This window comes from Phytophthora cinnamomi (assembly GCF_018691715.1).
Source record: "Phytophthora cinnamomi strain GKB4 chromosome Unknown Contig75, whole genome shotgun sequence".
Taxonomy (NCBI): Eukaryota; Oomycota; class Peronosporomycetes; order Peronosporales; family Peronosporaceae; genus Phytophthora; species Phytophthora cinnamomi.
This window is the reverse complement of record NW_027151008.1, coordinates 330,432-357,396: the sequence shown is the minus strand read 5'-3', so window position 1 is coordinate 357,396 and position 26,965 is coordinate 330,432. Positions and strand designations below refer to the sequence as shown.

The following is a 26,965-nucleotide window of genomic DNA, read 5'->3' as shown; positions in this document are numbered from 1 at the left end:
TGCATACTTCATGGCAAGGAGTTCCTTGTCATGCACCGGATAGTTGCGCTCAGCTGGCTTCAGCTGACGCGATTGGTAGTAGACGACACGATCACGACCCTCGTGGTCGTGCTGCATTAACGCGCATCCGATCGCGAAATCGGATGCGTCACACACTACGTGAAATGGGCGATCTTGGTCAGCCACTGCCAAGATCGGCGCCTCAGTCAAGCCCCGCTTGACTGTATCGAATGCCTTTTGGCAATCGGGTGTCCAATTCCACACAGCTTCTTTCTTAAGAAGCTGTGACAGCGGGCGGATCTTGCCCGCATAGTCCTCCACGTACTTGCACAAGTACGTGGCCAAGCCAAGGAACTGCCTCAGTTCCTTGACACTTGAAGGCGTTGGCCATTCGTTAATCACTCTGACCTTTTCCGGGTCAGGGCGAACACCATGCTTCCCTACGAGACACCCGAGGACGGGTATCTCGCTCGCCCCGAAGATACACTTCTTCAGGTTCGCGTAGAGCTTATGCTTTCGCATAAGCTCAAGTAGCTTCCGGAGATGCACCCTGTGCATCTCTACGTCGGTCTTCCCGTCCCCAGCTCGACTGTGGATGAACACATCATCGAAGTAGCTCGGTGCGAAGTCGCGCACCGAGCGCACCAAGTGCGTCACGCACCTGTTGAAAGTCGCAGGGGCGTTCTTAAGCCCCTGTGGCATTACTAGCCATTCCCAGAGCATGCCGCTTGGCGTGCTCACTGCCGTGAGAGGGATATCGCTCTCACGCATTAGGATTTAATAGAATCCATCTCGCAAGTCGAGAGCACTGTAAACGGTGCTCCCGGCCATCGAATCGATGATAACATCTTTTCGCGGTATCGGCGTCTGAGCCGGTAACGTCGCATCGTCCAGCTGGTTATACGCATGAACGATGCGCCATCCGCCCTATGGCTCTTTGACACAGAACGTCGGAGCACTGTGCGGGGACTTTGATTCCCGCACTTGTCCTGCTTTGCGACGACTTTCAAAGAAGTCGTCGATTGCTTTTACTTGCTCTCGCGGCAGTGGCCACTGCCGCGTGACACAGTACTTCGTGCCCGGCACGAGATCAATCTCGTGCTGAATGCCCTTATCCTGCGGAAGCTCCGCAGGAATGCCTTCCGGGAGTACGTCTTTGTACTCCCTCAACAATTCGTAATAGGGACTCGACTTCAGCGAGTCCCAACCTTGTTCCTCGAAGCGCTCTCGCTTCGTCTTCGCACTGAGAGTGTCTTCACTCTCAGTGGTACTTCCCATGAAGAGCTGCCTCAGCTCTTCGCTCTCCGTTCTTTCTCTGTCCGAAAGAACGCAGACCTGCTCGATGCGTCCATCGTGCAAGTCGCGTGTGAAGCGCTTCCAGCCATGAGCTGGAAGCGAAGTCAACTCCGACGCCGTCGTCGGAGGACTAGCGAGTTCCATCTCACGATACTGGAATCCAGTATCGGTGCGCGTCAAGACGCTTAGCGTCTCGACATCCGGCGTTTCCGCCCCAGTCTGCCCAGTAGACTGCTCTTGTTGCGTCTCGGTCCCGGACCGAGACTTGCGCAGCGTTTTCCGCTTGCGCCGTCTTCTTGTTGTGCGGAGCCCGGCTCCGCACAGTCGTTGTTCTGGTCCAGGCCCGGCCGTGGACAGTTGTTCGCCGGCGGACCCTGACCCTGTCTGCGGGCGCGCGGTATCAAGCCCGGCTTGATCGCATGAGCGCTTCGTCGTGCAGCCCGGCTGCACGACAGCATGTAATTGCGTCAGTACGGGACGTTTGCAACCGTCCGTACTGTTTGCAGCGTCAACTCCCGGCGTTGACACGCCTTCGTCACCTCGATGCCAGTTATTGGTGGAGACCCTCATTACCGAGGGTGTGTCGGCTCCCGGAGTCGACGCGTCGTCGTCGACCTGACCTCTTCGGGTCAGCGGGTGTTGGTTCCCGGAACCAACACATCTTTTTCTTCCGACGTCGGCAGCATTGCCGACGTGGGTCTCACTTGTGCGCGCCCTCGCGCACTTCTTGGGCACTCCGGGACAGCAGCATTAAGCGCTGTCTCGACTGGTGAGCCGTGCGCACCTGCTGGTGCGTGCGCTGCGGTAACAGGGCCATAGCTCTCTGTTCCGCTGTCGCGACCGAAGCGCACGAGCGTGCGCTTCTTCCGGTCTATCACCGGATCATGCCGTGCAAGCCACGGCATGCCCATTACTACGTCGAACTTATCGTCCAGGTCCAGGACGATAAAGTGTTCGACAAACACTTGTTGTTTGTACGAGAAGCGCGTCGTGAACGTGCGCTTCTCGGTCTTCACGATGGCACCTGTTGCCAGTCGTACCTCCAGAAGACTTCGAGGTACATTTACCTCCTCGAAGTCAAGTCTCGACAGGCTTCGTAGTCGAACAAAGTTGCTCGACGCGCCTGAGTTCACCAAAGCTCGAAGAGAGTCACTCGCTCTCTTCGAGTAAACCTTCAAGATGACTAGGTTCGGCCTGTCATCTTGTTTCTTGTAGTGAGAGCTGGTCTCACGGGGGGCTGCAGTCCTCAGTGTCGCGTGCCCGATGTCGGCACGCGCGACTGCATTACCAGTAGGGCGCCCCGCGCCTACTGGATGTTCGCGTTTTTTGTTGGTCCGCGGCGATGCCTAGCATCGCCACGACGGCCACCTCCAAGAGGCATGGGAGCTGTGCACTCCCGTGCAAAGTGACCGATCCTTCCGCAACGGAAGCATCGCACGTTACCTCCCTGCTGCTGGTAACCAGCAGTTGTTGCGCTCGAGAGGTCCATTGGTTCCGGACCTCCCGTCCTCGCTACCGGGCGTGGTTGCGGCCTCGGCACGTTCACATGCAGTTTAGCCTGCCGCAGGCTAAACTCTTCTTGCATGGCAAGAGTAATCGCAGCTTCGAGAGTACTCGGATACTCTCGGAAGAGATAGGTCTTCACAGGCCCATCTCTAAGCCCCTTCATGAACGTGACGACCTTGGTCGCCTCGTCAATCGGGTTAGTCACGATATTTGATACCAAATATCGTGCGCGCTGCGCGTAAGCATGGACGTCATGCTTACCCTGCTGAAGGTCGAGGAACTCCGCCCTCGACCGGAACTCGTTTTTGCGGGGGCTCAAACGCTTGTTTGAGCTCCTCTTTGAACACTTCGTACGTGCTGAAGCACGTAGGATCGGAGAGTCGGCGTCCATACGCCCAACTCCTTGCGCGTCCGCCAAGGCAGGACATGGCGAACGCGACCTTCGACAGCGGGTCGACGATGCGTCGAGCCGCTATGGCTGTGTCGAGCTCGACAAGCCATCGGAGGAGAGGCTCGCCCTCTCTTCCCACGTCATTGCTTACGCTCAACTTTAATGGTTGAGCACGCGGTGTCGTCCCTGACGACGCCGTCACTGAGGAAGCAGCGTCACGCTGCTCCTTCATGATGAAGCCCAGAGCAACACCATGTTGCTCCGTCGGCGATAGTGTACGCAGCATTGTAGCTATCGCCGCTTCTCCAATGACTGTTGACAGTCGTTGGAGGGCCTCCCACTCTGGGTCAGACAGGTGGGGGCAGTCAGCGCGTGCAACATGCGTTGCAGGCGTATTGGAGCTCTCCATGGGCACCTCCGTGCTCATGTGGTTCTCGGCTCCGCGTTCGTACACCGCGTACGAACGTCAAGCAGTCGGTCGTTGGACGGACTACAAAGTGCTACCAGGTGTAGTGGGTCTAACTTGACCCACTACTTTAGCTTACACGTTGCGCAACGTGTATGAGGAAGCGTAAGTACTTAGTAATTACTTAGGTTAATTATATTTGAATACACAAATATAAGTTAACTTAGACAAGACTCCAAGTAGCTAGTTTAAGGTAAAATGAAAACTGTATTGCTTGTAAATTGATCTTCCTCTAAAATCTGCTAAAAACTGTTTATCATCTATGAAAGGGGTTGACAGCGGCTGGCTGTCAGAGCCCCGCTAATATTCATGTCTCTGATTGGTAGAAAGATGTTGCTTTCTACCAATAGGATCCTTGGGTATGTGTGGACCACTCACTGTGGTGGTCCACTTCAATGTATCCATCGGTGTGTCTTACACCAAGGTGAGGAAGTATCCAAAACTTTTAACAGGTAACCTATCTGTTAAATTCACAAGTGGCTTGCAGCCACTTGTACGTGTAACCCCGTTACAGGAACCTACCGGGACAGCGACGCCGCAGAGCTGTACAAGGGACTCTTCACTCGTGTAGCTAGAGAATGCGTACACGATCGCTCCCCCCAAGCACCTACCACGAGCCCCATGTGTGTTGGTGCATTGTGAAGGTTACGTTCTTGGAAGTAGTGTTCGCCAGCACTCCCAGTGTGATCAGGATACCAACGTGAGGAGGGATTACCGCTGGGCAGCGTGTGAGCCAGACGACAGCATTGACCCGACGGGAACCGCTCCTTACGTTGGCATCATGGTCACACAGCACATTATAAGGCTGAAATCGAATACATGAGAAGAGGTCTCCCTAAACAGCTTGGGGATGGTCTTAAACGACATATTCGTGGATCCGTGATGACAACAGAGGCCAGGGAGGTACGTCCGTGCTCGCTCAATATTTTGCAGTTGTCGTTCAGCAAATCTAGAAGGTGAAATTGAACGTTCTGTCTCTGATGTTACCCCCCCCCCCCCTCTTCAGCGTCAGCACTGAGGAGGAAGCTTTCACCGAGTACCGGAAGGACTCGTCCTTCCGGCTGGGAACTCTTCACGTGATCTGGCAGCGCATGGGTGGAGGAGAATGGCCTCTGCGCCTACTAAACAAGCACGACATATCTACAAGAGCAATGACAGTTCGTCTCGCGGAGCTTTAATTGTTGATGAGAGTCATTGATTGTTTTATCACTTATGCGGAAATCCACAGAGCGCATAATTCACTCGATTCGACAGGCCTGTTATTAGCCAAGGTAAGAAATCAGTTGCCATTCTCGTCTTCTTCGGGGAAAAGAAGCGAACGGAGGCTGGAAAAGTTGTCATAGAATACGTTATGTGGATGCTGAAAGTTCAAAATTGTACTTGAGTCAATCCATTCGATGGTTTCTGTCAGTCGGACAAATGGGTTAATACTTCGTGCAAACTGCACGACGTTTTCCAGTGAATGATTGCATTACGGGCATTTGACTTGGGTTCTGTATGCGTGCCATTTTTTGTATGCAGGGAAAACGTCGTGCAGTCTGCATGAAGAAAACCATACAAGATGCAAGATTTGCACGACGTTTTCCTTATAAGTTGAAGTGCGAGTAAGATTCCGGACTCCATGCCCCCCTTCTGCGTCAGCAAGCCGAATGGCAAGTGGCGTGTCATTGATGCTTTTAACAAGTTCAAAGCTACCACCATTTCGGCACAGAACCGATCCCTAAGTATGCGTTCGACAAGTTCAGAGTCCACCTGTTGGGCTCTCAGCCGTTCGTGGTCTACACGCATCATGCGTCGTTACGCACTGCGACTGAGTCGCCACACCTCTCGGTGAGAATGGCCGAGTGAATTTCCTTTTTGCGAAATATAACTTCGAGGCAAAGTATAAGCATGGTAGACAGCGTGTCTTCGCGGACGCGCTGTCGGGCAGGCCACACCATGAGGTCGCGTACGTCACGACGGTGCCGAATCTGATCCGAGCGGCTTACGCCAAGAACGACACTTGTGGCGCGCGGTTGAAGACTCTGGAGAGCACGGAGTTAGAAGGTTCGGGCATTGAGTTGTCGGGGCGGCTGCGCGCGCGTGACTACACTGCTACGCCCTCGATGGTGGCCTGTTATTTTACAACACGGGGTCCGAGGATAACCCCCGCGTGGTTATCCCTCATGAGACGGATTTGAAGTCTCGTATCCTCTATGAGGCACGTGACATCCAGCTGAGCGATCATCTTGGCCGTGAAAGGACCTATGGTTCGTGAGTGTCCACTACTGGTGGCCGAAAATATACAAGTGGACCAGCGCTTATGTGCGCACGTGTGAGACGTTCCAACGGGTGCAGTCTCACCGCATGTGGCGACGCCGCTGGCAAGCTTGCCCGTTCCTTCGGGGTGCTGGTGTTCCATGAGTATGGCCTTCGCATTTGGTCTGCCGGCAGACGCAGCGGGCAACACGGTTGTCGTGGACTTCGTGGTCCGGTTGAGCAAGATGACCCATCTCGCGGCTGTTCCGGATACCTCTAATGGTAAATGTACAGCAACGCTGTTCTTTGATCGCGTGTTTCGACAACACAAGCTCCCGGAATTGATTGTCTCCGACGGAGACCCTTGTTTATGAGACACTTCTGGAGTACGGTATTTGTGGTGCTAGGCACCAAACTAGACATGTCTACGGTAGACGCACGCAGACCGACGGTCAAGCGGAACGGGTGCACCGCGTCGTGGAGGATATCCTTCGCAACATTTGTGCTAAAACCGAAGCGCTGGAGCGCAGTGCTTCCGCTCGTCGAGTTTGCGTTGAGCAATGCTGACCATGCCTCTACATCCATACATATTTTTACGTTAACGGTCTGTTCCATCCCTGAGTCCCGTTGACGCCACCACGCCGTGGATCCGGGCTTGGTGGGGGAGAGATGGCCGACCTAGCCGATCGGCTTCCTGATGTCAGCCCGGCGACTGTTCGTAAACAGGTTGGTGATTTCCTGTCACCGCGTCTAAGGGTCTTACGACACGACCGTGACGCAAGGGCTTTGAGCCAAGCCAAGCAAAAGGAAAATGCGGATGCCAGAGACAGAGGTAATGTTGACAGTTATGTTGTCGGGGACATCGTGTTGCTCAATGCAAAGAACCTGCCTACACATGCAGTGTCAGCCGTCTTCAAGATGAAGTTACGCCCGTAATTCATCGGACCATTCCAGATCACAAAAACATTGCCCAAGACCATGGAAGAGGTTCATACCTCACCCGCAACGTGGGCCCATTCCGCCCGCTGCTCCAGCGCTGCGACGTCATCAAAGCATCGACATAGACGGTGATTAACGTTGTCGATGTGTTCGTGGAGCTCCTCGTGCCGAAGGTGGATTCGGCGAGCCTCTCCCTCGTTCAGCGGTCGCCTATCTGGCGATAGTGCGCTCGCCACCGACGCTGCCAGACGAGCAATAAAACGTCCTCTATCATGTAGAGCGCGTCCTGACGAAGCAGCGGTGCCGGGATTAAAACCCATACCTGGTAAAGTGGCGAGGGTACCCGCACTCAGAAAACTCGTGGTGGTTTGAGGTACCCCTTGCCAAGACTGCCCAGACGTGGTGGACGCTTGTGACCAGCTTGATCTCCAGCGCCCCGAGGGCTCGCGGCCGGCACGTCGGTCGAGCCGCACTTCCCAACAATAGCTCGGAAAGCTGCTGGGTCAGCTACATCGCTCAGGGGCTGACCTTGAGCCACAGCTCCTTCTCCCTCCCGATGAGGAGAAGTTGTTGTGCTCAAAGGAGCGTGGTACATCGCACCTACCCGCGAATGAGATTGGATGCCAGTCGGCACGTGGCTCTTGGCGGGGAGCTTTGTGTACTCGAAGCGTAGTCGGCGTTCAACGCGAACATCCACTTCACTACGGCTTGCTCGAAGATTTTCCATCGACGGTAGAAGACGACTGCCCTCAGCCTAGATCTCGAACTTAGCCTCATACACTGTGGAGCCCTCGCTCCGGTTGATAACTACGAGGACGTCTGTACTGAGTTTTGTCCAAGTCGTTGATAACGCCAGAACCATCTGTGGGGTCGTCGAGGCTACGGCGTGGTGAGTATCACGGCTCAGTGGGCTCCCGGGGTTCGACAAGGCTGAGAGAACAATCCGGGAATACATTCGGAGTCCCTAATGGTGTTGTGCCCAGCACCCATCGCCACGGCAGATCCCGGAACTGCGCCGGAGGCTTAACGACGCGGCTTGGAGAGTGATTCGCCGCGGGTGACCCATCCCCGCGCTGTGGCGATGTCGCGCGAGAAGCGCCGCCGCGGCTCGGTAAGCAAGGCGAAACGGGTGACCCACCCCTTCGATTCCGCAACCCGTGTGAGACTCCTCGTAGTCGTCGACTTAACCTTCTTCAAAGCGCGCCATGAGCTCGTCGTTGGTCCGTATCGGCGGTTGGGCCATCGCTCGACTAGATCTGGCCCTCTCACGATGCGAGCCGTGATCGAGCCGATACGCCGAGAAACACTGGTGCACCGAGAGCCTAAGAGGCGTCTGTGATGCCGGCACCGAGGTGGAAAGCGCCTAGGGCGATCACTAGCACGATGGGTTGTGAAACGAGGTGGGCTGCGTCCTGGTATGGACGTGGTGCGTCGCTGCTGTTGTCTGTGGTCGACCGACCAAAATGTGTTATGACTGTGACGCATGCGAGGGCGCTCAGCGCCGAGAAGGTTCTCTGGCCGTCCATGCGATGTGAATTGACCAGCTTGAAAAAGGTTCTTGATGGAACAAGATCACACGGTTGATACCGTTACGCGTGAACACCACATGTCCACAGTTTGTTGGGGACGGTTACGCAAGAGTCACGAGAAAGTTACAGAATGTGGAACACATAGGAGTTGTGGGCCCACATCTTAACCTCAATGAGCAGCGAAATCAGTAGGTGGCTTTACAGCCAATGGATATGCAAGATACTAGGGCTCAATATGCTAGATAGCGAGCGTTGTATATTGTATAACGCTCGCTATATAATATACATTTACACCACGATAAAGAGAAATATATTCAGTTTGGAGTTGACTTTGGAGTCGTTAAGGTGTAAGACGGTACATTTCAATTTCGGCAGGAACAGCCTCTCGAGTTGCTTTGGAGAGTACCTTTCTGCTCATATTGAGATCGAAACTGAGAACTCTGCATATCGTAGCTGTTGAGACCGCAGTGACCGTTGGGTAGGTCTTCATAGCAAATTCACTCAACTCCTCAATCTAAAAGTTTGATGGGCCTGTACGTACGCTTCAACAGCGGCAAGAACTTCAATGTGAGTTCGTCTGTCTTGGATTGTGCTCATTGCCTACGCCCTTCTTGAGAAATAGGGCATACCAGCGGCGTAGGGTCTCTTGTTTCGGCTCAAATATCTCCGAAACAGACGCACTTGGGACATCATAGACGTGCAATAGTGCCATAGCTCGCCAACGAAAGTCGTAGCTGTAGGCATGTGAGGGTGGGATTTGAGGTGGGGAGTGAAGATAGAATGCGAGAGCAAGGGCGAGGTGGGGCGGCTTCGCTGAGGCTTGAACCCATTGCACTTATACCGCTGAAAAGCGGCAAAAGTAGTTTAAAATTGAGCAGTGCTGCTACCCCCTGACCTCAGTTTAGGCTTTTATCCTCGCTAAATCGAAGTACTTCGCTAGTCTGAAGGTCCTATGCGTCACTATATGTACATGTAGCAGGCTGCTACTAGCAGCATATTCCTATCAGACATACCTGTCTCGCCGCCAAAAGCCTAAACCCGTAAGTCTCCTACATTACAAAAGAACCTACCTATCAGGCGGAGTCACAATGAATTGAGTTTTATCGTGTCAACAACGATTCGTGCTCTCTTACGCTAGTGCACGAAGGTGCTTGTGCAAGCGACCTCTTTCTTACTCCTCCTCGAAGAACTTCTCCAGAGACTGGCCGAACTTGCCATCGAAGAAAACCTCCGAGGACGGGAAGCGAACCGATGGTTTGGCAGGCTTCGCATCGGGGTTGGCGTAGCCCAACGCCACCACCACAGGAATGTTATAGCGGTCGGGAATGTCCAGTACTTGCTTCACCTTGGCTTGGTTCAGGCCTTCGATGGGGCACGTCGCGAGGCCGTGCACCTGGGCGGCGTACAAGAAGGTGGCGGCGGCAAACGTCGTCTGCTTGTATGCCCACGCCTCGGTGGACACGTTGGGTTGTGCTCACCCGAGAAGAGCTCCACAGCATGAGGGACCTTGTTCACGAGAGCCTCAGGGGCGCCGTTGTCGCGGCTGAGCCGCTGCAAGCGGGGCACGTTCTTACTGGGCTCTGTAGTGTCTCAAACAGCGATCGCATCAGTAACGCGTCAGGGCTCGACGCGGTGGTGTGCAGTACCGCAATCGGCCGCGAAGATTACGGCGACGACGGGGGCCTCGTTGATCTTGCGGATGTTGCTGTCCATCATGGCGCCCGCCAGCCTCGCACGGTCCTCAGCCGAGCGCACCACGATGCATACATAGGCCTGCGTGTTGAATCCGGTCGGGGCTCGCTGTGCAGCAGCGACTTTTTTAGTCAGAACATAGACAACTGATCCACCATGAGGGGTGACTGATCGATCACCTGCGTGAGCTTGAGGATCTCCCGGAGGGTTTCGGCCGGCACGGGGTCGGACAGGAAAGACTTGCAGGCGAAGCGCTCGCGAATCGCAGCTCCCAGGTGTTTGGCCATCGTGGTATTCGGTGAGTGTGCAGTGAAAAGCAAGTTGAAAAGTGACGCCGGAAATGCCCCGGCACTGAGTGCCTGGTACGTAATCCAGTTTTGATTCTGTTAGCGAACCTGTCAGACCCAACAAACATTTTGCACGAAAAGCAACACGCAGGAAATGACCCAGCCCCCAGTGTCTGGCTGCGTAATCAAAATTTGATTTTGTCCGCGATAACAACCAATTTTCTCGAATTGTAAAACAGCTATCTGCTGAGACTTTTGAGTGAAATATCCAGTATCCCAGCCTTCGCCCGTAGAACTCGGGTGAACTGAGCAGACAAACTATAATAGTGCTTCGGCGGACTACTCTTTGGGCACTGCATGCTATTCGAGGAGCCATACGAGTCACCTGGACAACGACGAATGGGACACAAATGCCCTGCTGGGGACTGACAATGTGACCCAAATACGGAAGCGCTGGACTGCCAAAGGTGGGGCTGGACATGCTGGTGTTCAAGCGGCTGTCGATGCAAAGTTGCAGACCTCGAGGTGGGCACGTTCATGCGCCGCGAAGAGATTCATCCAGCACGTGGCTACATAAATATTTGATGAGTTGGCGGGCGGTGACGTCTCGTACCGAGAAGTAGAGCGTGTGCTGGAGACCAAGTGCCAGGGTGGACACACACAAATTGCTGGTGCATCAGGGCGTCAAAATGGAGTGTTTTGAAGGGAGGGTGCTGCCTTTCGACCTGAACATTGTCCTGGTTATTTCCTATTGGAGCTACGCGAGTATCTTTGAAGGAGTCCACTTTGGTCTTCGTCGCATCTGGCATGTCCCGAGGTGGATGGATATATTATTATCGCGCGCATCCGTTTCGAGTAATTAAAATGGTGTCGAGATGCCAAGCACCAGTGGCGATTATTCTTGTTTTGTCTTGGCCAAGCCGTCGTTAATAAGTGCCACAAGTATTGTACCAGCGCTCAATTTCCGTACAGAGATGCAGCCAAGCCGAGTTCACAGCATCGTTGGCTTACGTCAGGACCAAGAACCAACGCCAGGACGCCGACGAATGACTGCAAAGCGTGTCCTTATAGCAGCATGGTTTTGTGTGGGCATCGTGCCGCTACTGCTGCAAGTAAGAAGCTATCTGAAGTTCATGACGCCACACAAGATCACGGAAACTTTAATTGAGCCGAATTGCGACTCGGAGACTGCTCAACTAGCTACATTGTGCCCCATTAAGGAGCTGTATATTGCTCAAGTGCGCTGGAATATCGAGGCCTTGTATTACCACAAAGCCGAGCACGGACGGCTCTGCCACTTCATTGTCCCTCAGTACAACATACACGGCAATTATTTGCTGGGGCCGGCAAAGACACAGGCATCTTCTGTTACACCGTCTAGCTGCTCCGACGACAGCTTTCCACTGGAATATTACTTTTACCACGGCAGCCTGGGCTACTATGCCTTCTACGAGGAAGCGGAGGGCACGTATTGTGCCCTGGACAAGACTGCGTATGTAAACGTTCGTGGACTCGGGACCTACGATATTAACGGATCAAATTTGGTCCATGACACTGGAGACGATAGCTATCGAAAATCGTACTGGTACAGCATTTTCTGTGGCATTTGGCTGGCGTATCGCGCAATTCAAATGAGAAAATGCTACGTTGCGTGCAAACGCTACGGTCGAAGGTGCGATTTTGTAGGTGAACCTATTTGTCGAAGGGCGGCCGTTGTGTACGTGCAAGAAAATATGCGCTTGACAGCCCATGGAGCAACAAATTATCATCGGGCAGTAATGCTGTATTTGCTCATCGAAGGACTGATGAGTGATTTGTTCATGCTCATCGCTCAAGACGGAATACTCGTCAAGATCCAATACGTATCTCTCGGCTACAACATTTCTGGTGTGCTCTTGCTGGTGTACGAAATGATTGAGAACATGCGATGGTTACGTGAAAAGTGGCGAGTATTCTTCAAACGACTTATTTTCTGCTACGAAGCGTCAATGCTTGGCGAGTTACTGAGTGTGATTGGACTACATCACTACATCACAACGATTAACCGATCCAGTCTAAGAAACTCCGAACCGACAGCGTTAGAAGTCTCTTACTATGTCTGGAGCCTAGTGGGACATGGAACCATTGTGCTTGGTCTGATCACGTTTATCATCTCCGTTCGGGCACTCTGGGCCGTCGCGTACGTCTACTGGAAGCATCGGGCGCTCGCGGTTTTCTTCGCCCCATGCTGCGTAGACACCACGCTGGGTTTGCGCAATAAAATGACGCTGCTTGGAGGCTATCGCTGGGGACACGGGAAACTCTACTACACACAAGTAGCACTTAAGGCATTCGGATTGCTCAAGATGGAAGAAGAGGACGGAACTGACTTCGTAGTTTTGCGCAAGCTCCTCTGGTTCGAGATTCTGACTGATAACTTGTTCGTAATTGGGGTGATCGCCGGTGAAGTCATGGAAATATGTGCAGAGAGGCCTTGCACGGGGATGGTTAGCTTCTTTGACCACAATATCGGGGGAGGTTCGAATCACATTAAGGTTCGCCGAGCGCTGTGCATCCGCGAGCGAAACAAAGTATCAGCGGACTCGAAGTCTCTGAATGTACTTCCATCGACTTAATCAATTGTATGTGACAAATTATTCTGTAATAGGCGCCGAAAGATGAAAGACATGAAGACTGTGGTATCTACAACAAAGCGAGAAATCAAAAAGGGATAATCTTAAATATAATCTACAAGTGGGGCAGGCACATCCGTTATTTCTGTCACATTTTTTCGCTTCACATGAAGCAGCACACGCAACGAAGGCGCCATGACCCGGTAGCAAGCGCATTGACGTCGCAAGGTAGCGGCTGTATCACAGCAACACGCATGCTCTTGAGTGCGTGGGCTTTCCTAGGTTTGTTGCCATTCGTCTTGCTGCTGCGAAGCTACTGCAAGTTCGCGACGCCTCACAAGATCACGGAGAGTCTGGTCGTCCCTCCTGGTGTGCGGAGAGAAACAACAAACCTGACGCACGTATGTCCTCTCGAAGGCATTTACCTTGGCCAAGTGTGGTGGAATACTCAAGCTACGCACTTCTACGACGCTCCACAAGGGGTAATCTGCCATTTTGTTGTCCCGCAATACAATATTCACGGGAATTGTGTGACCGGGCTCACGAAAACGCCGCCGTTTGATACAAGCCCACACGAATGTGTCGATGATAGCTATCCCATCGAAATGTACTTCTACCACGGCAGTTTTGGATACTTCTCGTTCTACGAAGAGATGGAGGGTACATTTTGTGCCCAGGCTAAAACCGCGTATATCGTAGGTAAGGGCCTGGGTACTTATGACATCAACGGACCAGATCTGGCTGAAGACACAGGAAGCACCGGTTATCGAACTTCTTACTGGTATAGCGTGATCGGAGCTATTTGGGTTGCATATCGTGGTCTAGTGCTACGTCGAAGCTTCATTCTGTGCAAGCGATATGGCCGAAGATGCGATCAAATGGAAGTGGAGCTCAGCCGAAAAGAAGCCGTGGTGTTTGTTCATGAGCAACTCCGTCTGACAGCGCATAACGCCACGAAACGACATCGGATACTACTCCTATACCTATTGATCGAGGGTCTGATGGGTGATTTGTTTCTCCTGGTCGCCAACAACGGCTTCTTGTCCAAGATACAATATGTCTCGCTCGGCTACAATCTATCGGGGATGCTTCTGCTGGGGTTCGAGATTGTTGAAAGCACTTCCTGGTTACGTGAGAAGACTCGGGTGTTCATCAAGCGTCTCCTCTTTTGCTATGAATCGTCTTTACTTGGGGAGATCCTGGGCGCAGCTCTCCAACAAACGTTTCTCTCACACGTAAACGGGTCGCGAATGTTCAGGACTTCTAACAACATCAATCTGGCCGTATCCTACTACGTTTGGAGCATTGTGGGCCACGGCGTGTTTGTATTTTGTGTGATAGGATTCATTATGTTGGTGCGAGCCGTTTGGGCGCTTCTGTACGTCTGGTGGGTGCACCGAACGTTGTCTATCTTCTCAGCATCATGTTGTGTTGATACTGCACTAGGTCGTCGCAATAAAATGACGATGTTAGCTGGATACTGCTGGGTAGACAGCAAATTGTACTACGGACCGGAAGCGCTGAAATCGTTTGGACTCCTCAAAATGGAGGAGGAGAACGGTACCGAGTTCGTCGTTCTCAGGAAGCTGCATTGGTTCTCGGTACCGAAAAACGACTTGATCGTAATCGGATCGGTGCATGAAGAGCGCGTTAAGCCCTGTACTACCCGACCTAGTATCGGCATCGTTAGCTTTTTCGGCCAGATTTTAGGAGGTGGAGACGAAGAAGACACTACGAGACACCGCACGCGTTTGGTGCGAGTACGGAGCAAGATTTCTCCTGGACCAGATTCGATCAATGTCCTCCCGCCATCTTAAGCCTGAACAACACTTGATCACTGAGTATCCCATATACAATTGGTGTGCAACGATAACTAGGAACGTTCTTCTACTTCTTCTGGTGGTTGACGAAGCGCAGCGCTAGAAGGGCGAGGAGGCGCAGCGTCAGGACCGTGATGGTGTTGATGAACATGTAGTAGTGCATGTCTCCGTGCCGGACGTTGAAGACGCTGTCGAGATAAGCTCGAATGGGGACATTCCCCACGGCCTGCGGGGCGTTCTCGAGGATGTGGCAGCCCCTTGCAAACTCCGTCATGTCCAATGTCGTTCCTGTTCGCATAGACTGGATCACTTGTGCGTACTCATCGTCCGGGCAGTTCCCGAAGAGCAGTGCGGTGAAGAGCATGAAGGAGTAGCGCTGTGGAGCGATGTCGAAGAGCCACTGGTAGCCGTGCGGGATGGTGCTGGCCGGCGGGTTGAAGCCCATGAAGAGCACGAAGACGGAGTTGCAGAGCACTCCCAAGAGCGCGGCGACCTCCACGCTTGGCATGGCGAACGACAGCAGCTGACCCAAGTAGATCTGGCACAGCACGTGCAGCGTCAAGTTGATCCAGTAGAACGCCAGGTCTCCCAAGTCCGTGAAGCCCGCGAGCGGCAGGCACACAAGCGTGAACAGCAGGCTTGACACGAGCACGTACGGGATCTCGACCAGCGTGAATCCCAGGAAGTACCAGACCGAGTTGTACGTCTGCGCCGCTCGCTCGCGGTAGAACGGAGCTCTCTCCTCGGACGCGACCGGTATCGCGCTGTTCAGGGACACGATGCCCAAGAACGCCGTGGTGCAGAAGATGAGGCCGAGGCCGCTGTTCACCTCCTGGTAGGACTTGTAGTCTGCACCTACGAACACGAGGCCGAAGAGCAGACCCATGGCCGTGTACACCACGATGCGCGTCCAGTTGTAGGTCGGCACGCGCCAGTACATGCGGAAGAAGCGCTGCGTGACCATGTAGACCTGCGTCAGGTTGCTGGCTGCGCGCTTGTTGGCGAAGGACAGCTCGGCCTGACCGGGAACAGGCACCGTCACGCCTTCCTTGCTTAAGTTCTCCTCCATGATGGTCTTGAGGCTGCTGGTATTGAACACTTGCGCGAAGTCAACGTTTGAGCTGGCCGAGTTGTCGACGCCAGCACCGATCACCTCCAGCATCCACGTCGCTGGGTTGTAGCCGACTGGGATCTTGGGGACTTGCGGAATGCTCTCGAAGTAGGCGACGAGGTCGTGGCAGCGGTCTCCGACGTCGCCGAAGAACACCGTCTCGCCGCCTTTCTTGAGCAGCAGGAGGCTGTCGAAGAGCATAAAGACTTCGGTGGACGGCTGGTGGATCGTGCACAGTATGGTCCGACCGGTGTTCGCCACCTTGCGCACACCGTCCATGATGACCTTGGCAGCTCGAGCGTCCAGACCGCTGGTAGGTTCATCCAGGAACAGCACGCTGGGCTGCGCAGCCAGCTCCACTCCAATGGTCAAACGCTTGAGCTGCTCCACTGAACAACCGCGCACACAACGGTCGGCGATGGAGTCCAATTCCAACAATTCAAGACACTCCACCACCGAGTCGTACTTCTTTTCGTACGACACGTCGCTGCCTCGACGGAGGAATGCACTGAACGTCAGCGCCTCGCGAATCGTGGCCGAGTCGGCGTGGATGTCCATTTGCTCGCAGTACCCCGTGCATCGGCGGATGGCCAGGTCTGAGGCGGGGAAGCCATTCAGCAAGATCCTGCCACGAGCCTTGCCTCCAGTCTTGCGGCCAGCGATCACGTCCATCAAGGTGGTTTTGCCAGCTCCTGTGGCGCCCATGAGAGCCGTCATTTTGCCAGGAAGCGCGAAACCGGAGACGCCCTTGAGCAGGTCGACGGATTCATTCTTGTTTCTTGGGTCGAGGACGGTGTACCACAAGTCCTGGAATGCGACGGTGACCGGCTCAAAGTCCTTGTCACGGTCCGGCACACTCAAGAGAATCTCGCCTCTGGTTGATAGTTGTTTTCTGTCGTCGAGAGCTCTTGGCGTCGCCAGCTCAATGTAATTCGCCGTGGAGGTTGGCTTCGAGGCTACCAGGTTTGAGGGCGTCTCGATGCGCTTGTACTCCAGTGCTCGATACGCCAGGAACATGAACAGGAAGTACGTGACGAGGTTGAAGACGACACCATACGCGATCCACGACCGCTCCGTCTGAATGTCGTAGAAGTTTAGATAGTACTCGCCCATGTTCATGCCGTACTCGGTGCAGTAGTTGGTGCCGCCTTCAGTCACGACGCACCGGTCGAACTTTTCGTGGCGATACTGACTCACTGCGAGACTGCGAAGCCCCCACGAGATGGGGTCGACCCAGTAGACCCAGATGAACCAGTCCGGGAGCTGCGTCCGAGTCACCACGAAACCCGAGAACAGGATCGCGATCAACAGTGATACCATCGCCAATGGCTTGGCCACGTGCACGTCAACGGTGACGCAGGAGATGTAGAAGAAGAACGCAGAGAAGGCCAAGTTGGTCAAGAACAGCAGCACTTCGAACAAAATGTACGCCCCCACAGTCTGGACGAAGCCACCCATCCAGTACACGAATGTTCCGAAGACGATACTCTCCACCAATGTGAGTGGGATCTGGCTCACGCTCACGGAGACCACGTAGCTCGCTGTACGGTAGAAATTGGCGCGTCGCTGCTTGTAGAACACGTCTCGAGCTGCGAAGTACACGGGTAACATCGGTGTCTGGACGAGAGCGAGGTACATGATCGAGTAAAAGATGATGCCCATGACGACCTGGACGTCCTCGAAATTTAGCTGGTAGAATACACTGGAGTAGAGCAAACCCATGAGCACCAGCAGCACAGCTTTGCCACGCAAGAAGGCCTTGTTCCGCACTGTCAGCATGAGCTGACGCCGCATGAGCGTCATGGTCTCTGCCCAAAAGCTCAGGTGGAATTCCGGCATGGGTTTCAAGTAGTCGCCCACGTCTCGAACGTTCGAAGCAGCTTGAGGCATGTACAGCTCCGTCATCCTCGCGATGTGAATGCCCGACCGGGCAAACGCTTCCGAGAACTCTGCAGGTTGTCGCGGGTGCGTTCTGCCTCGAATACTCTCCTGGTACTTGTACTGTTTCTCAGTGCTGAGGTCGACGAGAAAGTCAGCGACGTCGCGATGCGGCGGACAGACGAAGCCCAAGCCTTTGAAGTAGTCCACAACACGCTCACGGGGGCCATGGTAGAGCACCTCGCCGTCGTTGAGCAGGAGGACGTCGTCGAAGAGCGCGAAGACCTCGGGGGAAGGCTGCAACAGCGAGATGACCACCGTCTTGTGGAGGTTCTTGGCGATGCTGCGCTGCGTGCTGATGATGTCGAAGGTGGCGGCGCTGTCCAGACCCGTGCTGATCTCGTCCATCAAGCACACGAGTTTGTTCCCAAACTCCATCTCGCCCGTGGTCACGCGCTTCTTCTCGCCGCCCGAAATGCCTCGCAGCATGTTGTCGCCAACGACAGTGTCCTGACAGGTGTGCAGGCCGAGCTGCTGGATGACGGTGTCAGTGGAGTTGGTGCTCGTGTCACCGCTGAAGGTGTGGGCGAATTCGAGCGTCTCGCGCACCGAGAGGGTGGGGAAGTGCGTGTCGGTCTGAGCCACGTACGACACGAACTGCGGCAGCCGCTGGAGCAGCTCGTCCCGAGGTGTGCCGTTGTAGGTGACTTCGCCCTCGAGCACCACGTTCTTGTCCATGGGGAACCGGCCGCTCAGCACCTTCATAAGTGCCGACTTGCCTGATCCAGGCTGCCCCAGCACGAGCGTCATGGTGCCCGGCTTGAAGACGCCACTGATCCCCTTGAGGATCTGGCGCCGCACCACCGTCTTCTTGGTGCAACAACCGCCGTACCGCTTCTTGACGTAGTTCTTGATGGTCGGCAGCTCCGTGTCGACAGCTTCGTCAATTTCGACCATGTCAACACCTAGTGTGAGGTTCTTGAAGCGGATCTCGAGCTGAGGTAGCGACCGACCCGAAGACTTAAACGACTCTTGCTCGTGAAGGTCATTGGGAGCTTGAGTCAAAGTCGTGGACTCGCCTTGAATCGACGACGGTGGCATCCTTCTCGTGGTTGAGTAGTGGTTTGGTGGTGTGCTGCCTTCCACGAAGTGAATTGGAAAGTGAAGCTGGTAAAGCTTCTTGGTTTCTCATTGTAAGTGCTAAGCGGGTACGGGCGGCACCAGCCACGATGGCGTAGAAGGCACTCAACAAACGCGCTCGACAAGAACAGTAGATCGAGAGCCACAGAAACTGTGGGAGACGTGTCGAGGTCTAGTTAACGTGGAACCGCTGAGATTGAGGAGGTCAGGCAGGAGTAGCCAACCGTGCCGTCACATTGTCGATTTTGGCGAGATGGGCCACCGAAGAGACCAAACGATAGCAGTGGGAAGGGAACACAACCACGGCATTCAAGCTGGCTTAGAAACAGCCATCCTTACCCGTCTACAGTAGTAGTGGTACGGCGAATGATGTCGAGAGGCGATGTCAACAACTTAAGTCTTAGTGGGGCGAAGTTGAGCCACAGGAACGCGATCTAGAGTCATGTCGTTCGCGGTCTCGATTCTACGAGGTAGCCTTCAAAAGTTCATTGAAAAAAAGGGTGGTGTCTCGATAGTACCTCTACCGGTGCAGCACACCTCACACTTAGTTGTACTTCTGCAGTACTTGGTCCAACAGTAGATCCTCGACCGCATCATTTTGCGTCTCCATGTTCGAGAACAGTGTTCCCACTAAGAAATCGATCAGATCTCCTGCCTTGGGGTCCGTTCTCAGCGCCAAGTCCAAGAAGTAGGGCGTGACCACGTAGCAACCAGACATTTGAGCGGAAGTCTCGCCTTGCTCGACGTCGTCTTCAGGCTTGATAATCATCTGACACTGCTCCAGGAAGTAGATCCCTTTAACTTGCACCCCATCGAACTGAAAAGGCTCGAGATACGTGTTCCAGATGAACAAAGTGCGCGTGCCTTCCGCTTCCCGGTGTAAGATTTGCTGTCCGTAGCACGTAACAGAAGATTTAGACCTGAAGTCGTTCATTTCGAGGCCAAAACTCTCCGCGACTACGTCGCCGGCGTTCTCACTCGCGTGGCCTCTGTACGAGTACCAGTTTCGCCACCACGCGTCACTAGCCGCCTCCATACTGAAAGGAACGACGCGCTTGTCAAAGAACATCCTCTCTTCGCTCTTCAAACCGCTTCGCAGCAACGGCGTGTGGGGCCTCACATTCGCCGGAATGGGGGTATTCGCACCCAAGTAGTAGCAGACCTCAATCCCAGCCGAGAGTTCTTCAAACAGCGCAGAAGCCATACGCTGGATGTATCCCGGTGGCAGGTTCGTACGGCGAAGGCATTTCCTGGCTTCAGACGGGACCATCTCCTGCACCATGAGGCGTCTGAACAGCATCTTCTCGATGCTCTTGACAAGCTGCATCTCCTCCTCGACCTGCTGCTTGAGACGAAAGTTCTCACGCTCAGCCTTCAACCGTCGCTGTACTTGACGGCCACAGATTTCCTCCCACACAGCAGGAGCATCACTATCCCCGTCGACAATAGCCTCCTTCTCCTTCGCAGAGCGAGCTCTTGTACCTCGAACGTCCTGCCACCTCTTCAACGTCCACTCCAGTTCCTCCACCTCCTCCCGCAGTTGAATCAGCTGGAAGCGACGCTCTTCCCGAGCCTTGTTCGGGTGGAGCTGCTTGGTTCTCCTCTTTTTTTTCTTGGTCTCTTCTTGTTGATCGTCTCCGGCATATTGTCCGTCCATCGCCTCTAGAAGCAAATACGGGTCCCATTCTTCGCCACCCAACGTCGAAATAGTCGCCACGTCACCGTCATCTCGCCCCAGCGCCTCATTGAGGAAGGCAGAGGTCTCCCCCGCAGGCTCGGAGCTCCCGTGCACTATTTCCCGCATGATTTGTCAACACTTCCAGTTCATGTAAAGTACACAACGCTGGAGTTAGTTGAGCTGCTCGAGCGCTTGGTCGAAGAGCATGTTCTCCACCATCTCACATCGTCCCTCGATAGTCGAGAAGAGCGAGCCCACGAAGAAGTCGATCAACGCGCCAGTCTTGGGGTCGTCACGTAGTTTTGAGTCCAAAAAGTACGGCGTGATGACATAGCAGGTTGACATGATGGAGGAGCGTTCATCTTCACCCGTCCTTGAGTCCTCTCGGCCAGGCTTGATGAGCACGAGGCACTGCTCGAGAAAATACAAACCGCTCACGTGCTCGTTCTCGAACACGAAAGGCTCCATGTAGGCGTTCCACACGAACACAATGCGACGGTCTTCGACGCCTCGCCTCAAGATCTGCTGGCCGTATGACGCGACGGACGTGTTCGCGTTGAAGTCGCTCATGTCCAGGCCAAACCGCTCGGCGACCACATCGTCAGAAGTCTCTTGGATGCTTCGCCCTCTGTGGGTGTGCCAATTGCGCCACCACGCGTCACCCGTGGCTGACAAGCTGAACGGCAGCACTCTCGTGTCCAGGAGCTTCTCCTCTTTGCCCTTCATGCCGTCACGCAACAGCGGCCTCTGAACCGCCGGGAACGAGCGGCTGATGTCAACCACGCCGTCCACCTGCAGACACAGCTTGTCCACTTGATGGAACAGCTCTTCCACCCCAGTCGAGAGCTCCTCAAAGACGAACGCAGCCATGCGCTCGATGTAACCCGGAGGGATGTCCGTGCGTCGTGTGTGCTTCTGTGATTCGGGTCCGTCGGTCTTTGGAGCTTTTCGTTTATACAGCAGCTTGGCGACACTTTTGACCAGCTTCTTCTCCTTCTCGAGCTGCAGCTTGAGCTGAATATTCTCTCGTTCGGCCTTCATCCTTCGCTGCAGTTGGCGAGCACAAATCTCCCGCCACACGGCGGGCACGCCGCTGTCCTGCGCAGCAGTGAAGCTTTGGCAGCCATTTCCTTTATTGGGCTGCTGGCTTCGAATGGCTCGTAGCTGGTCGAGCGTGAACTGCAGGCGCTCGGCCTCGTCTCGCAGCTGAATCAGCACGAAGCGACGCTCGTCTCGAGCTTTGTTCTTGTTCTTCTTGGCCTTCCGCTGGGGCTCTGGAGGTGGGTGGACGACAGTCGAACTGCCTGCTCTATCGTCTCCGGTACCCTCATCCAGCGCCTCTAAGAGCAAATCGGGGTCCCATTCTCCACTGTCTAGTGGCAGAGAACCCGCAGTATGTGCAGACAGCTCCTCCAGCAAGGAGAACGTCTGCTCGAGCGATTCATGCGCGTCCTGCATTGCGCGTAACTTAACTTACGTAGGATTGGTAAAGTTTCATGTAAATTACACAACCACTATGCCCTACGGAATAGAGTGGTGCTTGTGCAGTGCTTGATCGAGCAGCAAGTTCTCGACTGTCTCGTTGCGCGCCGTGATGTTGGAAGACAACGCGCTAACCAGGAAATCGATCAACGTGGTTGTCTTGGCGTCGTCTTTCAGCTTTGGATTGAGATAATGCGGTGTGATGACGTAGCACGTCGACATGCTCGTGGAGCACTCGTTCGCGTCTCCATCCCCATCCTCCGGGTCTTCGGGCTTGATGAGCACGTGGCTTTGCTCGAGCAAGTACACGCCGCTGACCGGCTCGTTCTCGAACACGAACGGCTCGATGTAGGCGTTCCAGACCAGCACGACGCGGTCTTGTTCGACGTATCGCCGAAGAATCTGCTGGCCGTACGACGTGGCGGACACGTTGCTCTTGAGGTCGTTCATTTCTAGGCCAAAGCTCTCCGTGACGATGTTGGATGTAACAGTGTGCACGCTCTGGCCTCGGTAGTTGTGCCAGTGCTTCCACCACGCGTCCCCAGTCTCCTGCATGCTGAACGGCACGAATCGCTTGTCGAACAGCCTCCTGTACATGCCCTTCATACCCCCACGAAGCAAAGGCTGGTGCGTCACCACGTTCTTCGGGACTGGGCCGTTCGCAGCGAACACGCCTTCCACCTCGCGGTACGACACCTCGACGCTGGCGGAGAGTTCGTCGAAGATGAAGGCAGCCACGCGCTTGATGTACTCGGCCGGAAGGGACGTCCGTCGCGTGTGCTTGGTTGCTTCTGGAGCCGCCATGTCACGCAGCGCCATTCGCTTGAAGAGCATCTTCTCGATGCTCTTGACCACGCGCTTCTCGTCCTCCCAGCGCTTTTTCAGCAGCACATTCTCCCTCTCCGCCTTCACTCGTCGGTCGAGCTGCCGTGCGCAGATCTCCTGCCACACTGCCGGCACTTCTGCATTGTCCTCCTCCTCAGCAGCAGCTTTTCTCCTCTCTCGAGCCACTGCAACGTGGTGGTCTGAGCTCTGTCGTTGCTGGTCGCGGATGTACTGCAGCTGCTTCAACGTCAGTTGCAGGTCCTCCACCTCGCGCCGCAGCCGAACCACCTCAAACCTGCGTTCGTCCCGTGCTCTGTTCGAGTTGAGCTGCTTCTTCCGCTTCCTCTTGGGCCTCAACGGTTGTCTGGGCTTCTCTGTGCTAGTTGTCTCTTCATCACTTACTGTACTGGAGCGACCCAAGTCGAAGTTAAAGTCTGCAATCTCATCGTCGATGCAGCTCAGCAGCGCTTCTGGGTCCCAATCTTCGCCTCCCAACGACAAAATAGGCCCATTAACGTCGTTACTGACGCTATTCTGCTCCACTTCCTGCTCCAGGAAGGCCAGCACCTCCTCCAGTGACTCGGAGCTCATCGTATTTTCCGGCGCTATGTCGGCCGCAAACCGGTTTCGGTAGTCGACAGCTGTGTGTACCGCACACAACCCTCCATCAACCAATCAGCAGGCGTTAAAAAGCAGGAGAACTGGCCATGGAAGTGGAGGAGGCGCTGGCCCTGCTGGACGAGGCCCATGGCGCTCAAGGCGTCTCATGGCCGTCTGATATGGTGGAGCTGGGGGCGGATTTCTCCTGGGGTTTACTGGATGACCAGGTTGCCGACGTTGTCGCGGTAGAGACGGCGGTTACCGCGACTAAGCTTAATGGCAATCAGTTGACCGAAAAGAAGAAAAGGAAGAAGATCAACCCGAATAAAGCGCGGGACGAGCGGCGTTTCCAGTTGATCGAGCTCCAAGACCAGGTTGAAGAGCTGGAGTTCACTATCGAGAGGCTGCAGACTTTCAAAAACAAGAGACCCAAGACGGATAATACTAACAGGAGGAGAACTACTGAAGAAGACAATGGATTGCCACCTGTGTGGCAGGAAATATGCGGACGACAAATTACGAGAAGGTTGGAGGCGGAGCGGGAAAATGTGAGACTCAAGCAGCAGTACGAACGAGAAAAAAAACTTGTTAAAAGCTTTAAAAAGTTACTGTACAATCGCCGCGTGCCCCGAAACGCGGAGCCGGAGGCGACCATGCACACGAGAAGAACCGATATCCCTCAAGGATATATAGAGAAGATGGCTGCGATGGTGTTTAAAGAGCTCGAGGCCGGGGTAGAGGTGTGCTACGGCAAGGTGGAAATGATTTTCGAGACGCAACGAGTTGTCCCTATGAATTTGGTGCCCCATGGGTCGCTACTGGATCGAGGTGTGAGGACGAGAGGTGTTGAGAGGAAGTTTTACGATAGAAGAACCATGCCGTTCGACATGCGAGCGGCTGGAGACGCGTGGTGGGAAAACTGGCACAAGTACCGAGGCCAACGATTTCAAGACATCGCGGCGGACGAGATTGTCGAGCGCTTTGGCTTAGAGATGAACGATTTCAAGACCAACACGTCTGCCACAGCCTACGCCCAGCAGATCTCGCAGCGACACGTTGAAGACGACAGAATCGTGGTCGTTTGGGATGCGTATGTGGAGCCATTCGGGTTTGATAATGAACGCGTGGGCGGTGTCTACTTTTTGGAGCAGAACTATGTGCTGATACAGCCCGAGCACTGGAGTAGCGAGAGAAATGGAGAAAGCAAGGGAAGGCGCTCCACACGCGTGTCGACGTGTTATGCCATCACCCCTCACTTTCTCGACCCGAGGCTGAAAGAAGACCCCAAGACCATAGCTGTGATAAACTTCTTGGTGAGCGCTCTGTCCACCAACATTATGGCGCTGAGTGAAATGGTGGAGAATCTCCTGCTGGATCAGGCACTGCTGCAATGCGAAATAGTACAGCACGTGTAATGTATAAGAAGTATGTTCTGCAGCTGTGTTTTCCTACAGTCATAACTTCCTCTTTTTTCTTGGGGAAATTCCAAATTACGGAAGTAATTTGAATCTGCAGAACACATCCGTCAGGCGTATTTAACGGGACAGCGCACTAATAAGTAGCGTTATGTTACTGTCCGACGCTTTCGGCCAGGGAAGTAAAGCTTAACCTTATCAGTCCCAGAACTTGTTGACGCCGATGCCATTTGCTTTCATCGGAAATTTACTGCTGATCACTCGATGCGCATGTACCCTTGTGTCAGCTGGGGTCGTTTCGGTATCGATTCCAAGCACATCGTAATTCGCCTATATTAGCTGCATCAATCCATTCCGTAAGGCATTCGTTGTGTTCATATTCGTTGAATGCTTATTCGTTCCGCTAACGAGAGACAAGTATTTAGTTTACTGGGTCCAAACTCTATCCAAAGAAGTCGGCTACTACTGTACATTCAAAACATTTTATATGAGTTGAAGCGCCTGATCTAACAGTCGCGTCTCCGCCATTTCACGAAGATTCATAATCTCGGATATCAAAGCGCTGCGTCTGTCTTGGCGTCGTCCTTCAGATTAGGCTCCAGAAAATGCGGTGTAATCGCATAGAAAATCGACATGCGAGTCGAGAACCCCTCCATATCTCCAATACCTTCCTCGTCGGGCTCAACCAGCACGTACATTTGCTCCAGAAAGTAGACACTGGAGATACGCTCATTCTTAAACCCATATAGCTCTATGTATGCATCCCAGACAAACACAATCCGGCTTTCTTCCACATAACGATGTGATACTTGTTGACAATAGGCCGTAGCAGAAGTATTGGTCTTGAAGTCGTTCATCTCAAGTCCGAAACGCTCAATAAATTCGTTCAGTGAAACATCCTTAGAGCGTTGGTCTCTGTAGTTGTGCCAGTTCTCCCACCAAGCAGCGCCTGTAGCTTGCATATCGAACGGCACAGTTCTCTTGTCAACAAATGTCCGCTCGCTTCCGTTCGTAGTCATACCTCCATCAAGCAGTGCGCCGTGAGTCACTACACACGCAGCGTCAGTGCCACTGGTCCGGAAAACCCTGTCCACATTCCGGTAACACGCCTTAACTCCAGCCAAAAGCTCCTCGAAAATCATGGCAGTCATCCGCTCAACATGGCCCGCAGGTACATCAGTGCGCCGCGTCTTCTTCTCTGGTTCCGACTTGGTGCCATCCGGTCTCCACCGTTTGAAGAGCACTTTCGCGACGCTCGTAACAAGTTGCTTCTCTATCTCGTACTGCTGCTTCAGTTGCACGTTCTCCCACTCAGTCGCCAGCCTTCTCTTAACTTGTCGAGAGCAAATGTCCTGCCACACCTTCGGCACTCCAGGGGCATCTTCGTTACGTTGATGCGACTGGCCGATTCGACTGCGTCTGGAACTCTTGATATTCCGAAGTCTCGTCGACGTGAACTCCAACTTGGCCACTTCTTCCTGCAGCTCAATTAACTGGAACCGACGCTCGTCTCGAGCTCTGTTGGGGTTGACTTTCTTCCTCTTCTTCGTATTCTGTTGCTTGGTGCTGATACCTTGCGTCTGACAAGTTCCGGACTCCTGTATCGTCGGAACGCCAAAGTCTCCGGTAATGACATCCGATATCCCCCAATGGATCAACGGCTCCCAGGTGTCGCCCGGAGACGGCATTTGGCGCTGCTGCACTCCGAGCGAGACCTCTGGGGATTCATCCAGCCAGGCGAGCACCTCCTCCAGCTCCGACGCCATTGCCGCCCGCAGTCTGGTACTGACTCTGCAGCCGCTTCGCGGCGGCAGTTAAGTTATTTAGTTGGAGCGCTTCGCTCGCTCCACAACTGGAGCAGTCCTGCCTACGCTTCGCTGCGGCAGTGGTGCTTCCGTTCCGCTTGCCTTGCGGGCTCGCTGCACTGTACTCGCAGTGTTTAGTAATGTACTGTACAGATTTTGCTCATTTACGGTGCCGTGCCTATCACCAGGCCTCTCAAAATTAGGTAGTGTGTGAAGGGAAAGTGCAAAATGCCTAATCCTATTTTTTTCAAAATA

General features: G+C 54.0%; 7 protein-coding genes across 7 annotated transcripts; 1 reads left to right on the top strand and 6 right to left on the bottom strand.

Moving 5' to 3' along the window:
* Positions 1 to 4,370: 4,370 nt before the first annotated feature.
* Positions 4,371 to 10,344, bottom strand: IUM83_19425 (Nitroreductase family; the record flags this gene model as incomplete). Its single annotated transcript, XM_067944475.1, has 4 exons — positions 4,371 to 4,426; positions 9,844 to 9,945; positions 10,012 to 10,165; positions 10,237 to 10,344. The coding sequence occupies 4 exons, from the start codon at positions 10,342 to 10,344 to the stop codon at positions 4,371 to 4,373; spliced, it is 420 nt and encodes a 139-aa protein (XP_067785841.1).
* A 4,499-nt stretch (positions 10,345 to 14,843) lies between these two features.
* Positions 14,844 to 18,866, bottom strand: IUM83_19424 (ATP-binding Cassette (ABC) Superfamily; the record flags this gene model as incomplete). The annotated part of the gene is made up of 1 exon (XM_067944474.1): positions 14,844 to 18,866. One exon carries the CDS (start codon positions 18,864 to 18,866, stop codon positions 14,844 to 14,846), a length of 4,023 nt encoding a protein of 1,340 aa, XP_067785840.1.
* Positions 18,867 to 19,449: 583 nt separating this feature from the next.
* On the bottom strand, positions 19,450 to 20,709 carry IUM83_19423 (ATP-binding cassette (ABC) Superfamily; the record flags this gene model as incomplete). Its single annotated transcript, XM_067944473.1, has 1 exon — positions 19,450 to 20,709. One exon carries the CDS (start codon positions 20,707 to 20,709, stop codon positions 19,450 to 19,452), a length of 1,260 nt encoding a protein of 419 aa, XP_067785821.1.
* A 45-nt stretch (positions 20,710 to 20,754) lies between these two features.
* IUM83_19422 (uncharacterized protein) lies at positions 20,755 to 22,041 on the bottom strand (the record flags this gene model as incomplete). The annotated part of the gene is made up of 1 exon (XM_067944472.1): positions 20,755 to 22,041. The coding sequence occupies one exon, from the start codon at positions 22,039 to 22,041 to the stop codon at positions 20,755 to 20,757; it is 1,287 nt and encodes a 428-aa protein (XP_067785842.1).
* A 63-nt stretch (positions 22,042 to 22,104) lies between these two features.
* IUM83_19421 (ABC Superfamily) lies at positions 22,105 to 23,481 on the bottom strand (the record flags this gene model as incomplete). The annotated part of the gene is made up of 1 exon (XM_067944471.1): positions 22,105 to 23,481. One exon carries the CDS (start codon positions 23,479 to 23,481, stop codon positions 22,105 to 22,107), a length of 1,377 nt encoding a protein of 458 aa, XP_067785844.1.
* A 116-nt stretch (positions 23,482 to 23,597) lies between these two features.
* Positions 23,598 to 24,905, top strand: IUM83_19420 (M96 mating-specific protein family; the record flags this gene model as incomplete). The annotated part of the gene is made up of 1 exon (XM_067944470.1): positions 23,598 to 24,905. One exon carries the CDS (start codon positions 23,598 to 23,600, stop codon positions 24,903 to 24,905), a length of 1,308 nt encoding a protein of 435 aa, XP_067785843.1.
* Positions 24,906 to 25,459: 554 nt separating this feature from the next.
* IUM83_19419 (M96 mating-specific protein family) lies at positions 25,460 to 26,671 on the bottom strand (the record flags this gene model as incomplete). Its single annotated transcript, XM_067944469.1, has 1 exon — positions 25,460 to 26,671. The coding sequence occupies one exon, from the start codon at positions 26,669 to 26,671 to the stop codon at positions 25,460 to 25,462; it is 1,212 nt and encodes a 403-aa protein (XP_067785819.1).
* Positions 26,672 to 26,965: the final 294 nt, after the last annotated feature.